Source organism: Lissotriton helveticus, chromosome 10, assembly GCF_964261635.1.
Source record: "Lissotriton helveticus chromosome 10, aLisHel1.1, whole genome shotgun sequence".
In the NCBI taxonomy this organism is placed as follows: domain Eukaryota; kingdom Metazoa; phylum Chordata; class Amphibia; order Caudata; family Salamandridae; genus Lissotriton; species Lissotriton helveticus.
In genome coordinates this window covers 59,870,991-59,889,945 of record NC_136071.1, presented here as the reverse complement: position 1 = coordinate 59,889,945, position 18,955 = coordinate 59,870,991, and the positions used below count along the sequence as shown (strand labels likewise).

The 18,955-nt window shown below is 44.9% G+C and overlaps 1 protein-coding gene across 1 annotated transcript in view; it reads right to left on the bottom strand.

The window, feature by feature from the left end:
• LOC144783888 (extracellular calcium-sensing receptor-like) overlaps positions 1 to 18,955 on the bottom strand; it is a 130,675-nt gene that overhangs the window by 26,148 nt on the left and 85,572 nt on the right. The window contains exons 3-5 of the mRNA XM_078662631.1: positions 11,831 to 12,667; positions 11,408 to 11,635; positions 6,544 to 6,667 (exon numbers count right to left, since the gene is read on the bottom strand). Of these exons, the coding sequence (XP_078518757.1) occupies positions 6,544 to 6,667; positions 11,408 to 11,635; positions 11,831 to 12,667 (1,189 nt within the window). The remainder of the gene's footprint in view (positions 1 to 6,543; positions 6,668 to 11,407; positions 11,636 to 11,830; positions 12,668 to 18,955) is intronic.

Genomic DNA, 18,955 nt, shown 5'->3' with positions numbered 1-18,955 from the left:
CAGGATAATCCTGATTGGTGTGCTTTTGGAGACCTCCACGGGATATGTATATTCCAGGAGACATGGGCTCTTAACCCCATACATAGACTGGGTTACCTCACGTTTATTGAGCCAGCTTTGAAAGGTCCTAGTGGTAGACCATCGGGGGGATTATGTGTTTGGATAGGTGCTCATCTTGGGTTTTCTGCAAAAAGAATAGATACCAATACCCCGGATATAACCTGTATTATATTGTTACACACTAAAACACCTAAACTGGCACTTATTAACATCTACTCGAGGCCAGTAGGACAGGGGGGCACCTCAAAAACCCTAGACTCTTTGTCCTCTCTTTTGCACTCCCTTCCGGGAGATGTTGAGTTGATGATTGGTGGTGATTTCAATTGTCATTACGAACCACTTATTGGAGTCCACCATATCTCAACAGATGAGGATGAAATATGGTCAATACCCCACCCAAATATGTATCCAGTTAATCAATGGTCATCCATGGTACTTCAGTTAACCTCCATAACCTATTATTTTTCAATTAGAGCATGCAATGGGCATTTTAAGGGGGACTCCCCAGGGCAACCAACCTACAGTGGAAGGGGTCACACCTCTGTCGTTGATTATTTCATGGTCGGTATGCCCCTATGGCCTAGGATCCTCAACTTTCAAATCTCAAGTCGCACGGAAAGCGACCACAATCTCCTGTCAACCGAGATTAACTTCGACTTGATAACTGAGGCCAACGAAACCTATGAAAAAATTGACCTCAGAATATTTCAAGGGGGGAGGAGAATCAGATGGGCTAACTTGAAGAAATCTACTGAAGATCTGGGTAAATTGTACCTGAGCATAATCCCTTTCCTAGAAAGGGCAAACTTAATTACGACCCATCCATTTGGTAACAGCATACAAAGGTCCCTGTCAGGGTTGCATGAGGAACTAATTATCTTATTGGCGAACTCCTTTTATAAAACAACCCCCATTAAACCTAAGCCTCTTGTTACTAAACACCCTTGGTTTAATGGGGGATGTAAAGAAATGAAGCAGGGGCTACTTACGGCACTGAAACAAGGTTCCCCGGCCGCCGTGACTGAAGCTAGGCGCGCCTATAAATTAATGATTTTTAATGCAAAAAGAGAGTGGGAAGAAGAACGATGGCATGCCATCAGATTTGCACTTGAGGCCCAAGATAGACGGTCCTTCTGGAACCTAGTCCACACAGGGAAACCAGAAGGTAGGACCTCAATTGATCCAAATATACTGAAGAATCCTGGTCCCTACATTTTAAAGAGCTTTATTCTATCCCCCCCAACATCAAATAGTTTAGTCCCTACTGTTTTGAAGGTTATGGACCCTAATTGCCCCATACCGCTTTTTACTTTGGATGAGGTTCTTATTGCAGTGCACTCTTTACAATCGATCAAAGCCCCTGGGTTAGATAGGATCCCAGGCGACCTCTTCAAAGAAGAACCAGTAGTCTGGGCCCCCTATCTTTTATTACTCTACAATGCAATTTTGCAGGGCCTACCTCTTCCAGCTACATGGTTGGGGGCGGAGATAATCCCCATTTTTAAGAAGGGTTCCCCGTTAGAACCATCAAATTATAGGCCAATTAGCCTTATCAATGTCAGCCAGAAAATCTATGCGAGATTACTCTTACAACGCCTACAGGACTGGGTAAACGATAACAATATACTGACCCCCCTTCAGGCAGGCTTTAGGGCTAAAACGTCTACCATTGATCAACTTTTCCGGCTCCAAGTTCTTTATTGGAAGCACGTTGTTTTGGACCGGGGAAGTTTATATTTAACGTTTGTGGACCTAAAGTCAGCTTTCGATATGGTGGATCGTAACCAACTCTGGGCAATATTATTATCAATGGGGTGCCACCATATTTGTGCCACCAATTCAAACATCTACACGATGGCACCTATGCCAGAGTGCGCTTTGGGAAGCACGGTCAGTTAACAGGGCCCTTCCCGGTTGAGAAAGGGGTTAGGCAGGGCTGTGTCCTTGCTCCTACCCTCTTCTCCCTTTTTCTTAATGGGCTCATAGAAGACCTACTATCAATCAAAGATATTGACTCCCCAAAACGAGCCTTGCTGAGGTTTCCTGCATTAATGTTTGCAGATGATACTCTGCTCCTCTCAAAATCCCCCATGGGAATGCAGAGGGTTTTAAACCAGTTCATAAAATTCTGCAAACATAGAAATCTGGTAGTTAACATCTATAAGACTAAGTACATGGTATTCAATGCCAATACTATTAACTGTCCTCATCCCATGATGGAAGGTAGACCGTTAGAAAGAGTCCCAACATTTGATTATCTAGGGTTGACTCTAACTGACAAAATGGGGTGGGGAGCACAAATGGCTAAGGCAAACCTAAAACGTGTACAGACAACTGGGGGAATTTTAAAAGTTAAAAAAAAATGCGTGCACAAAACTATAAGTGCCCCACAGGAAATCTTCAAAGTTCAAGCAAGATCTACTTCCCTCTACGTGGCGGAACTTTGGGGACACGTCCCTTCTACCGACCTAACCATTACAGAAAACAACTTTATTAGGCAAATTTTAAACTTGCCTAGAAGTACTCCTCTAGTCCCACTTAGGCTAGACCTGAATATCAGGCCTATAGCTGAAGCTATTGCCTCACACCCCCTTCTTTATTGGAGGAGGCTGTGGAGCACCCCCGAGCTGGAAAGCTATTTTATTTTATTTATTTATGTAATTTGTTGAGCGCGAACAATTGCCCAAGGGAATTAAAGGTGGTCCTAGCCTCCCCAGGAGCAGGTAGAATTCCATGGCTACGTTTTGTAAGACAGTCTCTTGCTCATATTGGATACGAAAACCTGTGGCTAAACCCTGAGGTCACATCCTTAACTATTTCCAAGAAAACATTGTCCGGTGCTGTGAAGGACTATAGTCTCGGGAGGACCATCAACGAGCTTTACCGGTGCCTTCCTGAGCCATAAGTCTATATACAGCTTTGAACAAGAAATAGACGTAATCCAACCCACTTTAGCGAAGAAGCTGTACTTACAGTTTAGATTTGGAACGCTGCCTCTCTTTTCTATGACAGATAGGTGGACGCGAGGTTCTGTACATTTATGCCCTGGCTGTAGAACTGAAAACTAAACCATTCTGCACGTCACTCTTTTCTGTCCAGCCTATTCACATATACGAAGAAAGTGGATAATACAATTATGTAATAATTTGGGCATAAGGGACTACCAAGTCTTTTTTATGATTTTGAAGTCTGACACGAATCCTTTGATAGTGTCTGCTATAACCAAGTTTCTGTTTTCTATGTGGTCTATTCGAAGGAAATTACTTAAATAATATGGCACCTTATGTTTTTATCTGCTGAGACGTGAGAACTGTACTGGATCAACAAATGTTATCTTAATCCTTTTTGCATATGACGTATTTTAATTCTTATATTTTCAAATGAACTCTGGAAAAGTGAAAATGTATATTTCATGTACTTTGATGGTTAAAAATAACCGAAATAAAGTTTATTGAATGAATGAATGTAACTCACGAACTGTGATCTCATTTATGTTCGTGTCAAGGAATTTCATCATTGAGACCAATGATCTTCTATGAAAGGCAGAATGTCCATTGTTCCATTCTAAAGAGGGCATGCTTGTTCATGTTCGGGTATGCTTCTAGCTCAGTCCATCATATATCCTCTGCAGTGTGTCCCTCAGTGAGGAAATGTGTGCTAATTTTTGTATTGGATTTCTTGCAACGTATAGTGCTGCGATGTTGGTTTATTCTTGATTTTACAGGGTGTGTGGTCATCGCTACGTATTGTTTACCAAAGGGACTAGTGATCAAGTAGACACAGTTCTTTGTGTTGCAATTGGTGTGTGCTTTTTGTGTCCATATCCAAATAGTCTTCAAAGGTATCTCCCTAGAGTTTTCTGTGAAAGTACAGGAGATACATGATCCACATGGGAAATGTTCTTTTACTGGGGGTAGATCCCATAATAATTTCTATTCTGACCCCTTATGGGCACGTGGACATGTGTGTATTAGCATGTCCTTCAGATTAGCAGTTTGTTTAAATGCAAACTTAGGTGGTGGGAGGGATATTTGCCCAGTTTTTGAGATTTTCCGGTGTATGTTAATTATTTTGCATATCTTATTTGACTGAGGTGTGTAAGTAGTGACACATGCTAGAGTCGCGTCTTGTTGTCTAGTGTGTGGCTCCAGTAATGTCTCTCTGTTACAATTCCTAGCCCGTTTATGCGCAGTTTTTACACATTGACTAGGGAATTGTTTTGATTCCAAATCTACGGCCAGCTTTTGTGTATGTGTATCAAAATCCTTTAATCTGTTGCAATTGGGTCGCAGGTGCTGACACTGTCCGCATGGTAGGTAGTCGTGCAGGGATTTTGGGTGATAGTTATTGCTATTCCTGTCTGTAGGATTTTTATATCAGCTTACTACTAGCTCATTGTCTTTCTTCTTGATCAAAAGATCCAGGAATGGTAGTTCCTTCTCAGTGATTGTTTTTAAAAATTCCAGGTAGGGGTTTAAGTTGTTGACCTAGGAGCAAAATGTCTCGCATGTAGCCAGATCCCCTTTCCAGACAATGAGTAAGTCATCCTTATAGCGCCGCCAAAAAGGATATTAGGGGGCAGATTTATGTTGGGAATGCGCCACGTTTGCGTCACGCAACTGCGGCGTAAACGTGGCGCATCCCTACGACCCATTTACAACGTGACGCATCTAGGCAGATGCGTCACGTTGTAAAGCCCTGCGCCACTTGTGGGCGTTCCGGCGCAGGGTGGGCGTTCCGGGGCAATTGCGCCTCGCAAAAGTGGCTGAGTGAAATCTATAAGATTTCACTCAGTCACTTTCAGGCCAATGCTGTATCAAAACCCTGCGCCTGCTTGAAGCAGGCGTAGGTCTTGACGCAGCATTGTAAAGATGGGGCACCCCCGAGCCTTGCTGGAGCTGCGTCGCGCTTGCGACGAAACTCCAGCAATGCGCCACCTTTACGGCACAGATGCGTCACGCATCTGTGCCGTTTTTGCCCCATGGTGCGCCGCATTGTAAATGCGGCGCACCATGGGTGGCGGAGCAGCGGCGCAAAATAACTGGCGCATCCCTGGGGATGCGCCAGTTATCATAAATCTGCCCCTCGGTTTGTATGAGTTCTCTGGAATGAGAAAGAATTGTTCTTCAAAATATGACATATAGAGACATGCTAGGCTTGGGGTAAAGGTACTTCCCTTGGAAGTACATTGTGTCTGTTGGTATAGTTGAGTCCCAAACTGAAAGAAAGTTTCCGTGAGAGCCATGCATGCGCATTCCATGATCAAGTTAATTGGCGTCGGAGAAGGAGGATTTAGAATAAATGTAGGTGTCATGAGCTTATTTTTGGTAAGCAACACCAACATTTTCTTACATGTATCTCAGTTGTGCGATGTATATTTTAGATAAAGTTGGAGCCAGGATTAATAGTCACTGGTTTTATAGCAATATTTGCTACCATTCTCATGTAGCTAGGAATTTACTAAATTTGTTAGGAACTTCTCCTCTGAGGCACATACAATTCTTCCGTATATTAATTAGGCTCTGATGGTCTGAGCTGGATGCTTAGGTTCCTAGTACATTTTGTGCCAGTAAATTGGTCCAAAACTCATTCTTGCAATGCTTTGCAAGCCAAGGAAGGTCTGTGACTGTTCTGTAGTTGGAGAGGAGAGATGTGCATGCATTTTTTTAGAAGGGGTAATATTATGCTGATTTTTAGCGTGTCAGGGAATCAGACTTGCCGGTGTTATTGAAACTTCTTTTCAATTTACAGCAGAGTTAAGTCATCATGGGGAAAAGTGGGTCTCAATGGGGCATAGATATTACCAACAACTAGTGATAAATATCGCTAAGTTGGCTTAGCGGCAATAATTTTATCGCCGTGTTGCGGCGATTTTTATCGCTTAGGAGCCTTGATATTATCAAGGTTTATCTCCTAAGCGATAAAAATCGGCCGAAATGCATGAATATCGCTGAAAATTCAGCGATATTCATGCATTACCGAGCAAATGCTCTTAGCCATGTTATCCACCTCCCATTGGATAACATGGCTAAGAACTGCTCAGGGCAGGTGTTAGCTTTTGGAGATATTCGCGCATAGGTAGCTTCACAGCTGTATATGTGTAGCACAGGCAGACTCCAACTCCAAGCTGAGGTCTGTGTTTACTCTTCTGAAGAGCTCCACGTGACATTGATGATAGAACATTGCCTGCAACATGGTAGGTAGACATTTTGTGCCTTTTCACAATGTTTGGCCCTTTAGTTCTTGACCCTACCATGCCAGTTATTATTTCTGAGGATTTTTGTTTTTATTTTTATTTTTTATCACGATATGTTTAAATGTTTCATTCCAAAATATATACTTGTTTCATATAAGTTAACAACTACAAATCCCTAGTTTCAAACTAAAGCCTATGTTTGCAAGTTTAGGTTGGAGTTCGGTTATAAGTGGAGTCCACAGTGTCCCCTAATCAAATGGCTTCCTTGAAAAAAGCAAACAACCCACCTGTGTGGTTGGCGATGCTCCCATCAGGGCAGGGCACGCAGGAGAAGCAGCAGCTTGGACGTCCTGTGATGGCAGACTTCCTGAACCCTGTAGAACAACTCTCACTGCAGACGGATATAGGCACCTGCAAATATAACAGAAGTCAGAGGTTCTCGGTATCACTACAATGTCCCATGTTTGCGGTGCTTGCTAATTAATGTAGGCAATGTATGCCTCTGGGTAAATCCTGTGCCCGATTAAAAACATACCACCTCGAGTAATTGTGAAATATTAACCATAGTACCGCTGCACCCATCCACAAACAAGCAACATCGCTGAAAAATGTTAAAAAGCAAGGCATCTGGATCTATTATTTTTCCATTTTACCTGCAAATATTAGACAGTGGTGAACAATACTGGTGGAAGTGAATGCCATTTTAACAAACTAAATAAACAGTATTAACAACATGATTGGGGTATAACAACGAGAAAAAAAACAACTTGTGCCAGGTTTGAAAAATCGATCGAAATGCACTCATATGTGTTGTCTCTTTTATAAAAGGTGAACAGTAGACACTACCACAATGAACAGACAGCTGAAATTACAGTAAAAACATCTGGAAATAATGACCATGCTAGTCCTACATTGAGGCAACTGAGTATGGGCACCACCATATTAGGCCACTAGAGGGTGCTAGTCTTTACAAATGGTATACGAAATGGCCTTGTTCTGTTTCCTAGCTAATGGGACCACACAAACATCAAAATGTATTATTTGATAGTGCTCTTCAAGTCGCTGCACCAAGCTAAAAAATCAGTTTCAGGTGCTAGATCAGAATGTAAAGACACAGAAAGACCCATATCGACTAAATCTCAGGGAGTGGGTGACATCACTGTAGATTGAAGGAATAACACAGCTCTACACCTAAATCAGGAGGCGAGGGCATTGTGTGGCTATCTTGGGCGGGAGCACAGCTATGCCACCAATTCTCTAAATCCGCCACACACTGGGAAGATTATAGCAAAAATTTTGTAAACTCGCCGAACTTGCTTTTTCCTGGCAGAATTAGGCAAAATATCATGTGTGGATGTCGCGAACAAGCAGTTTCTCATCACGAGCCGTCACAAGCAAACGAGACCACTGGCAATGAGAAACCTGACCACCCCGCGTTGAGAAACATCGCCAGGATGTTTATTTTCCATGCTCGCGCTCGCCAACTTGATGTTGACGATCGCGAACGAGGACAAATCTTGCAGGGAGTTTGATTTTACTCGCTCGCGGTCGCCAAATTGATGTTGACGATCACGAGTGAGGAAAAAACCTCTGCTCTGCTATGTGAAGCAGAGTTTTTCAGAACCCCACTAGCTCCACGTAATGCAGAGTGCGGGAAACGGCGGAAACTCCACAAGTGGAGCATAGTTTTCTGCCCAGGGTTAGTTGTGAGGGCTGTCAGGGAGGGGCCCAGGATCTGAGGCTCTTTAAATTGAAAGTGAAATCGCTTGTTCTACACTTCTGTGTAATCACCAGAACACACTTTCCATGCACTCATGGCTTGCTCAGGAAAATGAAAGGGAGGAAGGGGTTTAGGATGGGGCATGGCGGGAGGGTGACCTTAGCACAAGAGCTGCAAGTTATTTAATGAGTGGGGGAGTGGGTGGCTGGTGGTTGGGAGCAGTGGCCTTTTAGTTGTGCACACAGAGTTCGAGTTGGGGTGGAGCAGGGGAGAAAATACTGGGGACACAATGTGGGCCTGAAGACAGCGGGAGAGGTGTGCGCACACGGAGTCCTGGTAGAAACGTTGAGGGTTGGGAAGTGCCCAAGCTGTGTTGGTGGTCTGGGCATGCAGAGGAGTGCAGTTGGACATCAATCCTTAGAGGTGAATGGGCGGGAGCACCAGCTACTCAGTTGTGTGTCGGTCAACCTCGTTGATGTGGCTGCTGAAGTTGACTGAACATGCAGATGGTGACAGTCCGATATGTTTTAGTGGTTGGTGATGAGCCCTGTAAAATGTTGGTGTTGGGGTGCCTTGCCCGCTGGATCAGAGACCGACAAAGAGTGCTGCAGGGAGTCACCAGGTTAAGTGGATCTCATGTATTGCTGGCGGCTTCGATGGGGAGGGGACTATGGTTGAGTGGATGGGTGGCCCAAACTCACCAGAGAGTGCAGGGGTCCAGCAACAGGACACAAAGTTAATGGTCTTGATTTAGATTAAACTGAACCTCAGCTGACATTTGTTGAAGGCACATGTGCGGCGTTGAAGGAAACTGGAGGTAGACTCCCCCGTGTTAGGTGGATGGGACGGTGCTATGGAGGAGATGAGGGAGCAGGTGGGAAGCCGCAGGTGTTGGTGGGCGGCACTGAGGAGGGGCGCTGAAGCTGGCCGGGTGCCGAAATCAGCATTAAACAAATCAATTAAAAAAGAGTTCCCCCAAACAACAGATAAGGAATCAAAGCATAGTGAAACCCCCGTCTCTGTGTACTAGCCATTGTTTAGTGGTTCAAAAACAATAAAAAAGAAGTAAAAGTAATATTTCCATTAATATCTCTCTACTGATATATGTTTATTTACATTTCAGCTCTCTGTGATAGGTAAATGAGATTTGGCAGTGGTTAAAGACGGCGCTGTGGTTGTAACTTTGCTACCAATGGATTTAGACAGACATGAGAAATGTGTTTCTCTGTGCAATCTGTAGAGCGGCAATGCACAGATAAGCTCTTTGTGCGGGCACCAATGCTTAGCACCTCATAAACAACATATTGGTGTTAAAATCAGAAAAGCACGTTGATTCACACAAGCCTGAGTGAACCTGGGCTCCCAAGAGACTCCTGAGCACCCACCACCAGAGGCAGTCAAATCCAGTACTATATTCATCTCGCATGAAGATCCTGCCTCTGCGATGAGACTGTGCAACCACCTCCCACCGTCAATGATTGTGAATAACGGCTTCGCTCTCAGTGCTGGATTTGACCCTGTGGAGACCCCTAGTCAGTCAAAATTTGGGGGCCCCTCGCAAATTATCTCCTAATATGTTTTCCTCTGTCCCTGCTTAATGGATCACCTTGAAATTTGCCATGTGCTAACTAGACAAAAAATAGCAACTTTTTGGAAAGGTTTGTGGGGATTCTTCAGATATGAGAAAGTGATTGGCAAGACAAAAAAACGCTTTCCTGGAATGGCTGACCTAACTATAACTACCCAGTGGAGACAACCACTGTTTTTTTTTAGATAGATAGATAGATAGATAGATAGATAGATAGATAGATAGATAGATAGATAGATAGATAGATAGATAGATAGATAGACAGACAGACAGACAGACAGACAGACAGACAGACAGACAGACAGACAGACAGACAGACAGACAGACAGACAGACAGACAGATAGATAGATAGATAGATAGATAGATAGATAGATAGATAGATAGATAGATAGACTCTGCATTTCATGGTTTTACATTCTATTGTGATCCTTGTTCGTGAATGAGCTTGTTTCGTAATTCTGGATGCATGTGGAATGTGCATGACTTTAGTAACTGAAATGTTGTACTTGTTTTGTTTCAGACTTGTGATAGTTTCTCACTCATTTTGTACCTTGTCAAGTATATTATCTTTACTTCTTCAATATATGTACTCAGCATGTGTGAATTTTTTTTATTGCTTATACATTTTTGTATGGTTACTAATTTCCCCACATTTTAGATTTTTTTTTTGTCTTAATATTTTTGAGAAAAAAAATCTAATATAAACGTTTGGGAATGATTGTCTGCCATGTTGTTGGAGCAGCAACTATTTGGGGACACCTGCTGATGTAGGGTGGCTTTATCAGATGGTTTTCACCACAGAAATTGGTATATAGAAGGCAAATTGTTCGTACCTACATAGCTGGTCTCCATAACATGACATATAGGGCCCCATTAGGATGAAGGGCGGTGGGGGCGATCAGCCCGCCATCCCTGCAGAAATGCCCCCGCCATATAATAATGGATGGGGGCTCCGCGGTGGACGGAAAGACCGTCTGCCGCATTTCCACCCCAGTCAACTTGCGATCGGGCGGAAAAGGCTGCAATATGGTGGTGGTGTCTGTTTGACACCGTTTTGAAACCGCCAGCCATACTACAATGTGCTTTTGGGAATTCCTTGGCGGCATTGCCACCACGGAAAGGCCCATTGCGGGCCCCCAGGGACTCCGGGGGTGGGGGGTGCACATGGGGGGTACCTATCATACCCCCCAAAAGTTCCATGCACAACATGGCAGGCACCGCACGGTGCCTGCCATGTTGTGCATGCCTTCCTGGCATTGTGGTGGGCGGTGCTGAGTGCACCGCCCGCCACAATGTCAGGAATGCTGGATGTGCCCGCCACTGTAGTAGGCGCATCCTAATGGCAGGCACTGGACCCCTGTGCTTATGGCAGGCGGTGCCTCTGTACGACAGGATGGCGGACGGACTCATCCTAATGTGCCCCATAGTGTTTTAATTCATGTTAGGTAGACCATACAAATCTCTCCATAACATTAGCTCACTCGTTGTGTGTCTTTCTGTCAGTGAAATATGTGTCAGGTGGCACAATGAGACACACTGTTCTAATGCAGTGGATTCAGTATTTTGAGTACACTGATGTTCTGACAAGGTTGAAATATATACATTTCAGACAAACTATTGATAATTAGGTACCTGGCAGATGGAGAGAGCCCCTCCCTTGAACAATGAAATAACTTTCAAATGTCTATTAACACCACTGTAAAATGGAACATAAAGTTGCATTTCAGTTAATATGATGGGAAGTCCCGCTGTCACAAAAGAGCTGCTATATTTTCATATCAGCATCACAGTGCCATAACTTTAGCACTAGTCTTAGATGAAATTAACAAAGGTATTTCTCACCTGGGTATATTTTCCACCCCAAAAGATGGCACTCTCATTAATGACAAGTTTTTGGTCTGGAGGAGCACTGGCATTGTAGATCCCAACTTTCACATATTTGGTTGTGTCGTTGGATGTCATGTGCCAATATACCAAATCCAGCAATGGCGGAGAGTCTCCAAATTCATCGAAAAAGAATTCGCTCCCATCAGAACTCGTAATGTGAACATTTTTCACATAGTGCAGCATCTGCCCAAAAAACATCAATCATGACCTCAAACGGATAAGCAATAAGGTTGAAAAGATAAGTATTGATTTGCATTTCTACCTGTTTGATCAATTTCAGCTCCATTTAAATAACATTTAGATGAATGAAATTCTCTTTTATATATCATACTTTTGTTTAGAATGTTTTTGCTCAATTATAACAAAAACAGTACTAACCTGCCATGGTTGAAAATCCATAGGATCTGCACATGATCTGTTACTGAAAGGACCTTCTTGAGGTTTACAGTGACGAAGATCACCCAGTCCTTCCGCCAAAGCATGGATGGCATTGTATGCAGCAAAGGGAAATCTGAAATCATTCACCTCATAGACAGAAGCATCAAGAGATTCTGGCCTTTCTCTCCCAGTGCAGAGCCTTGTCCCTTCTGTTATATTCTCCATTGCCACCTCTTTAAATGCGTCTACCCATTTGCAGTTGAAGACCTGCTCCCAGAATGATTTCATGAAAATGTCCTCAGTGTCTGTCAATGGGTGGATGTTGTACAGGAATTCCTTGAATCCAGGTATTTCTCCACTGTACACTGCCAGCCCAAGTGTACCATTTAAAGTTTCCCACAGGTCCCGTCTGGAAAACACTGTTGATGGAATCCAGGTTGTAACTCCAATCCAAATTTTTGAAGATGTGCCTTGCATTGATATATCCTTCAGGAGTGCAGTGATATGGACTCCATAGGTGTAACATACAATCACCTTAGCAGTGGACTTTTGCATAATGCTAACTACGCGGGCAAAAGAGTTCATGCTGATTTGTGTGGGGAGAGTCTCATAAAATTCTATGCAGATCTCATTTTCTTCTGCTGCTTTCCTAAGTGTCTGACTGCCTTGCAGACCCAGGTCATTGTTGGCAGTCACAATTCCTATCCAGGTCCAACCAAAGTGGAGCAGTATCTGCACCAAAGCATCCGCCTGGAAAGAGGCACTTGTGACTGTCCGCAGGAAAGACGGGAATTGCACTTTGTCACTCAGGACTGGAAGTGATGCAACATAGCTAATCTGTTGAGAACAAAGAACACTATGTCTAAAGATGTTGAACTAATGAGTGTGATTCATAAAAAAACTTACATACAAAAATGTTCACACTTTTAGATACATTATTTATACTTGATGAAAAAGTGTAAAGATACATTGTTTACCCTTAAAGAAGCAATATATGTGTGTAATATTGATCTGTTTGCATGTGATGTACATAAACAAAGGATCAGCAAATCAAAAGGGAGAGAGAGGACTAGGTAAGCCAGTCCGGGTCCCCTGGTTATATGTAGAGATATCAATATAGGACTAGCTATGTTGTGTTAGAGGAAACTCAGAAGGTATATCTGTAGGCAAACCCTTAGGTTTGGTCATGAAGCCCTCACACACCAACCTAGTTGGTGTCATGCTTCATCATCGGGCCCACCACAGTGACACCGAATGTGTCCCGGGTGTGCTGCGACTCCAGATTACTGAGGAGCTGGTATTCTTACTGAGTGTGCAGTGTTGGTGAGAATGAAGATGAAAGGTTTTAAAAGCTATACAGGTGGTCCCAGTTCCCGAGGGTAAGAGGTAAATTTAATACCTGGGCCCCTGTTAGCAAGATAAAAAGGCTGTGGACGATGTGGAGTATATTAGGGGCTCCTACGTCCTTGTGGTCTACATGTTTCAGCCAGGCCTTTTGATTAAAACTGGCTTTCCTCAGGACCAAATGAGTATGTGTGGGTGAAAATAAACTATATTAAGTGAAAGTGTGTGGTAAAAAAGTGTTGCACTCGCTAAGGTGCCGTACGTGTAAGAGGGGGATTCCCTCTGCTTTACTGTACATAAAACACAAAGACAGTACAGACATACAAAAAGAGTCATTGAGAATGGTATTAACCAAAACACAACAAATAGCCGGCTTCTGGTGTGCGTGAGCGACCTAGAGCGGCAAGTAACAATGCCATGAGTGTGCCATGGCTAAGGTGAACTATGGCGGTTAAATATTAAACGCAGTGGCAGTGGTGGGCTACACAGCGAAACAGGCATAGCGTGAGGTACAGGTAAGTATGGTACATAATTCCTCACACTTGCTACTTGCTGTTAAAGCCTCATGGGTCACTTGGCAGGGAGGGAAAGAAGATCCTAAATGTTTGTAGAGGATTACAGTTAGGATAGTACCTGTGGAGAGAAATTGTTGCTTACCCAGAGCGTTGTGCAGAGATCAAGCTTACTCACGGTATTTCCGATCAGCGGTTCCTGCGACCTATCGTCCTGCTCCAGTGTCCCGAATGAGCTTTGCCAGAGTCAGGTATGGGCTTAAATAGCCGGTTTGATTGTTATCGCCTGGAGAGGGGAGAGGGCGCGGTCGCGTTTCCTTTTTAGAGCGCGGGCGCTGGGAGCTAGCGGTCTGCGCGTTGCGCATGCGCGATGTGAGGTTTCCAGCGCATGCGTGGTAGAGGTGTGTGCGAGCGCTATCCATTCGCGCATGCGCCATGGTACCAGGACTAGGTTAGCATTGGTAGTGGCATGTGCGCGCGAGTGCGTGCGCAACTGGGGCAAAAAAAGGAAAAGAAGCCCGTGTGGGTCTTTTAAGGTTTAAAAAGCAACAACAGCGATTGCAAGGTATATAGGCAAAGAAGGCAATTACAGAGTAGGGACAGATCACGAGTCTGAGCGCAGACAGGGATACTGACCAATACTTTACATAGGAGTGTTTATCTCGCCAGAGCATTCCACGGGATGGAATCATTGAGCCCCTCTATATGGGTAGAAAGGCGATAAATCCAGCGTTGCTCTTTGGTGAGCAGAGTCTTCTCATCACAAGCTGAAAGTGCGAATTGTTCGATGACCGTCCAGGTGAAATCATTCGGGGTGTGATTTTGCACGATGAAGTGCTGGGTCAGTTTGCTGATGTTTTTACCACAGCGCATGGTGCTCCTGTGTTCAGTCATCCTGGTTCTAACCTTCCTGGTCGTCATGCCTATGTATCTCAAGCCACAGCGACAGGTGATTAGGTATACTAGGTTAGATGAATTACAGTTCGTGAATTGTCGTTGTGTCCAGGTTTTACCATCTTCCAACGACAATGTTTTGGAAGGGGTAGTCAGGTGGCAGACGCTACAGTTGTAACATGGTTGGTGGCCTGTTAGTTCTGGTAGGCCCCAAGTGTTTAAAATTGTATGGCCGGTTTGCTGTGTTTTTCTGGGTCTCGTGGTTACCAGCTGATCCTTCAGATTTTGTGCTCTTTTGTAAGCAAAGCGGGGGAGGTCCCAGTTCCTCGCGCCTGAATTGATGATCTTCCAATTTTTGCGAATTATGCTGGAGACCTGATTGGAGGCGGTGTTATAGGTGGTGACACACGTCATGATGGGTGTTTCTGGTGGTCTGACCACGGTCTCAAGAAGGGCCTCCCTGTTTTGGTTGCGTGCTCGTTTACAGGATTTTGTGATGATTCTGGATGGGTAGCCACGGTCTCCCAACTTGTGGACCAAGGCTTTGGACTGGTGTTTGAAGTCATGGAGGTTGCTGCAGTTCCGGCGAATGCGCAGGAACTGTCCAAATGGCAGGTTCTCTCTCAAAGGTCTGGGGTGGAAACTATCAAAGCGCAACAACGAGTTCCTGGAAGTCGGTTTGTAATGAGTCGTTGTGGTCAGACCCCCCTGATCAGCTTTTATGTTGAGGTCCAGAAACGCCAGTTCAGTAGAACTGCTAGTGCAGGTGAACTTTAGAAAGGGATCAAGGCTATTGATCCAGGTGAGAAAATCTTTCAATGTCTCCTCATTGCCTTCCCAGACAATGAGGATATCGTCAATATATCGACGCCAAATTGTTATATTTGCTGAGTAGGGGTTCGTGGGGGCTTCGATATTTGTCTGCTCAAAGTGGTGGACATATAGCCCCGCCACGCTCGGCGCAAAGACACTGCCCATCGAGGTACCATTCGTTTGTAAGAAGAATGTATCTTCGTATTGGAAATAGTTCTCTTTTAATGCCAGCGTGGCGCAATCCAAGATGAAGTGACGGGGTGTACGATGTTGCCAGTCAATCTCCATCAAGACATCATGGAGTACCTTCAGTGTGGCATCCTGAGGGAGGCTCGTATATAGGCTCTCCACGTCCAATCCCACCAGGAGGTGTTTGTCTCTATCGAAACTGACATCCTTGATGATGTTAAGGAGGTGCTTCGTGTCTTTGACGTAGGATGGAGTTTTCTGAACCAATGGGTTGAGGTAGTGATCGCAGAACCGTGATAACGGTTCTAGGAGGGACTTTATCCCTGACACTATGGGTCTGCCCGGTGGTGGGGTGACCCCTTTATGCACCTTGGGCATGATGTAAAAGTAGGGTACTTTTGCATCACGTGTGTTGAGATACTCAGCTTCTTGCTTTGAGATGTATTCTGCGTCAGAAGCCTCCTGTACTAGTTCTGTGATCTTTTTTTGTAGATCTTTGGATGGGTCTCTCAGTAATTTTCTATAGTTACGAGTGTCGCTTAATAGTCTGCGGCATTCGGTGTCGTAGTCGATTTTGTTCATGATGACTATCCCTCCACCTTTATCTGCTGGTTTGATGATGCGGGTAGGGTCATTTTGGAGTTTTTTGATGATCTCCCTATCTTGAAAAGACAGATTGTTGAAATGGTTTTGGGGTTGCAATTTCTCGACTTCTGAGTATACTGCCAACTCGAAGGTACTGATCTCCACTGGCACGGTGGCAGGTGGTGGAGTGAAGTTGGATTTGAGTTTCAACCCAGTCTCATTAGTGGTTTCTGAGTCAAGAGGTTTCTCCTTGTTTTCGAAAAACGCTTTTAGCTTGAGTTTTCTAAAAAACTCGGCCAGTTCGACATGGAGTTTGAAAGTATCTAGTCTGATGGTCGGGACAAATGACAGTCCTTTGTTCAGGACATTGGTTTCTTCATTGGTGAGGGGTACGTCGGAGAGGTTGAATACCAGGGTGCCGGTATTGGTTGGTTCAGCTATTTGCTGGGGCCCGCTTGCTCTTTGGCTTTGTTCCTCGTGTTGGCACTGACCGGATCCTCTTCTGTGGACCACTGTGCTGGTTGAGGCGCCCACTGCACTTGCTGTGGTGGATTCCTTCTCTTGCCACGGGGTCTGCGGCCTTGGCCTAAAAAAGGATATCGTTGATTTGGGTTGTTCTGGTAGTATGGTACCTGGCCAGGCGGATATAAAGGTGGATATCCATAATAAGGAGGCATTGGGCCAAATGGAGGAGGGCCGAAGTTCTGGAATTGCGGGGGGCCTTGCCAAGGTTGTGCTTGTTGTTTCCCTCCACGGCCTCTCCCTCTGGCTTTGTGGGATCCATTACTGGAGCCACTGGAAATGGAACTAGTATCTCCTGAGCTGTCCGTGTTCTGGCCTCTTGTGGGTGCAGTATACGTGTCGTCAGCATAGGGATAAGTTTTTAGATAGCTGAAGTTTTTTAGATCCTTCTCGAATTTCTTTATCTTGGTTTGGGTTAGGTATTCTTTGTAATCGTTCATCTCCCGATTTTGATCTTCCAATTTCTTTTTGTATCCTGTCAGAGTGGTTTTGAAGTGGGTCTCAGTTGCCTGGATCTCTATTATAACTGCGTCTGAAAGGCGTTTGGCAGTTTTTATTATCAAGATGAGCCAGTCCCTGGTGCAGTGCCAGGCTATCTGAGCCCAGTCTTTCCTAAAGGTGACATCATCAAGGAATATTCTGGGAGCGTTGGTGACCAGTAAGCCTTTAGGCGCTGTGTTGGTCCTCAGGTATTGTGCGAGGATAACGCCATGCAAAATAGTGCGTATCCTGTTTCGCTTTTTCTCAGTGAGAGTGTCCCAATCTGTAGTCTGCGCTATTGTTGTTGCTGTGTTAAAATCTGCCAAGAGTGTGGGGTCATCGAGGATTTCAGTGACGTCATCCTCGGTGAATGTTAGGCCTGTGTTTTGTGCCATCTTGTATCAGTCAGGTGTCTCTCGCAGCTGCGCGCTGCCAATTATCAGCAAATCAAAAGGGAGAGAGAGGACTAGGTAAGCCAGTCCGGGTCCCCTGGTTATATGTAGAGATATCAATATAGGACTAGCTATGTTGTGTTAGAGGAAACTCAGAAGGTATATCTGTAGGCAAACCCTTAGGTTTGGTCATGAAGCCCTCACACACCAACCTAGTTGGTGTCATGCTTCATCATCGGGCCCACCACAGTGACACCGAATGTGTCCCGGGTGTGCTGCGACTCCAGATTACTGAGGAGCTGGTATTCTTACTGAGTGTGCAGTGTTGGTGAGAATGAAGATGAAAGGTTTTAAAAGCTATACAGGTGGTCCCAGTTCCCGAGGGTAAGAGGTAAATTTAATACCTGGGCCCCTGTTAGCAAGATAAAAAGGCTGTGGACGATGTGGAGTATATTAGGGGCTCCTACGTCCTTGTGGTCTACATGTTTCAGCCAGGCCTTTTGATTAAAACTGGCTTTCCTCAGGACCAAATGAGTATGTGTGGGTGAAAATAAACTATATTAAGTGAAAGTGTGTGGTAAAAAAGTGTTGCACTCGCTAAGGTGCCGTACGTGTAAGAGGGGGATTCCCTCTGCTTTACTGTACATAAAACACAAAGACAGTACAGACATACAAAAAGAGTCATTGAGAATGGTATTAACCAAAACACAACAAATAGCCGGCTTCTGGTGTGCGTGAGCGACCTAGAGCGGCAAGTAACAATGCCATGAGTGTGCCATGGCTAAGGTGAACTATGGCGGTTAAATATTAAACGCAGTGGCAGTGGTGGGCTACACAGCGAAACAGGCATAGCGTGAGGTACAGGTAAGTATGGTACATAATTCCTCACACTTGCTACTTGCTGTTAAAGCCTCATGGGTCACTTGGCAGGGAGGGAAAGAAGATCCTAAATGTTTGTAGAGGATTACAGTTAGGATAGTACCTGTGGAGAGAAATTGTTGCTTACCCAGAGCGTTGTGCAGAGATCAAGCTTACTCACGGTATTTCCGATCAGCGGTTCCTGCGACCTATCGTCCTGCTCCAGTGTCCCGAATGAGCTTTGCCAGAGTCAGGTATGGGCTTAAATAGCCGGTTTGATTGTTATCGCCTGGAGAGGGGAGAGGGCGCGGTCGCGTTTCCTTTTTAGAGCGCGGGCGCTGGGAGCTAGCGGTCTGCGCGTTGCGCATGCGCGATGTGAGGTTTCCAGCGCATGCGTGGTAGAGGTGTGTGCGAGCGCTATCCATTCGCGCATGCGCCATGGTACCAGGACTAGGTTAGCATTGGTAGTGGCATGTGCGCGCGAGTGCGTGCGCAACTGGGGCAAAAAAAGGAAAAGAAGCCCGTGTGGGTCTTTT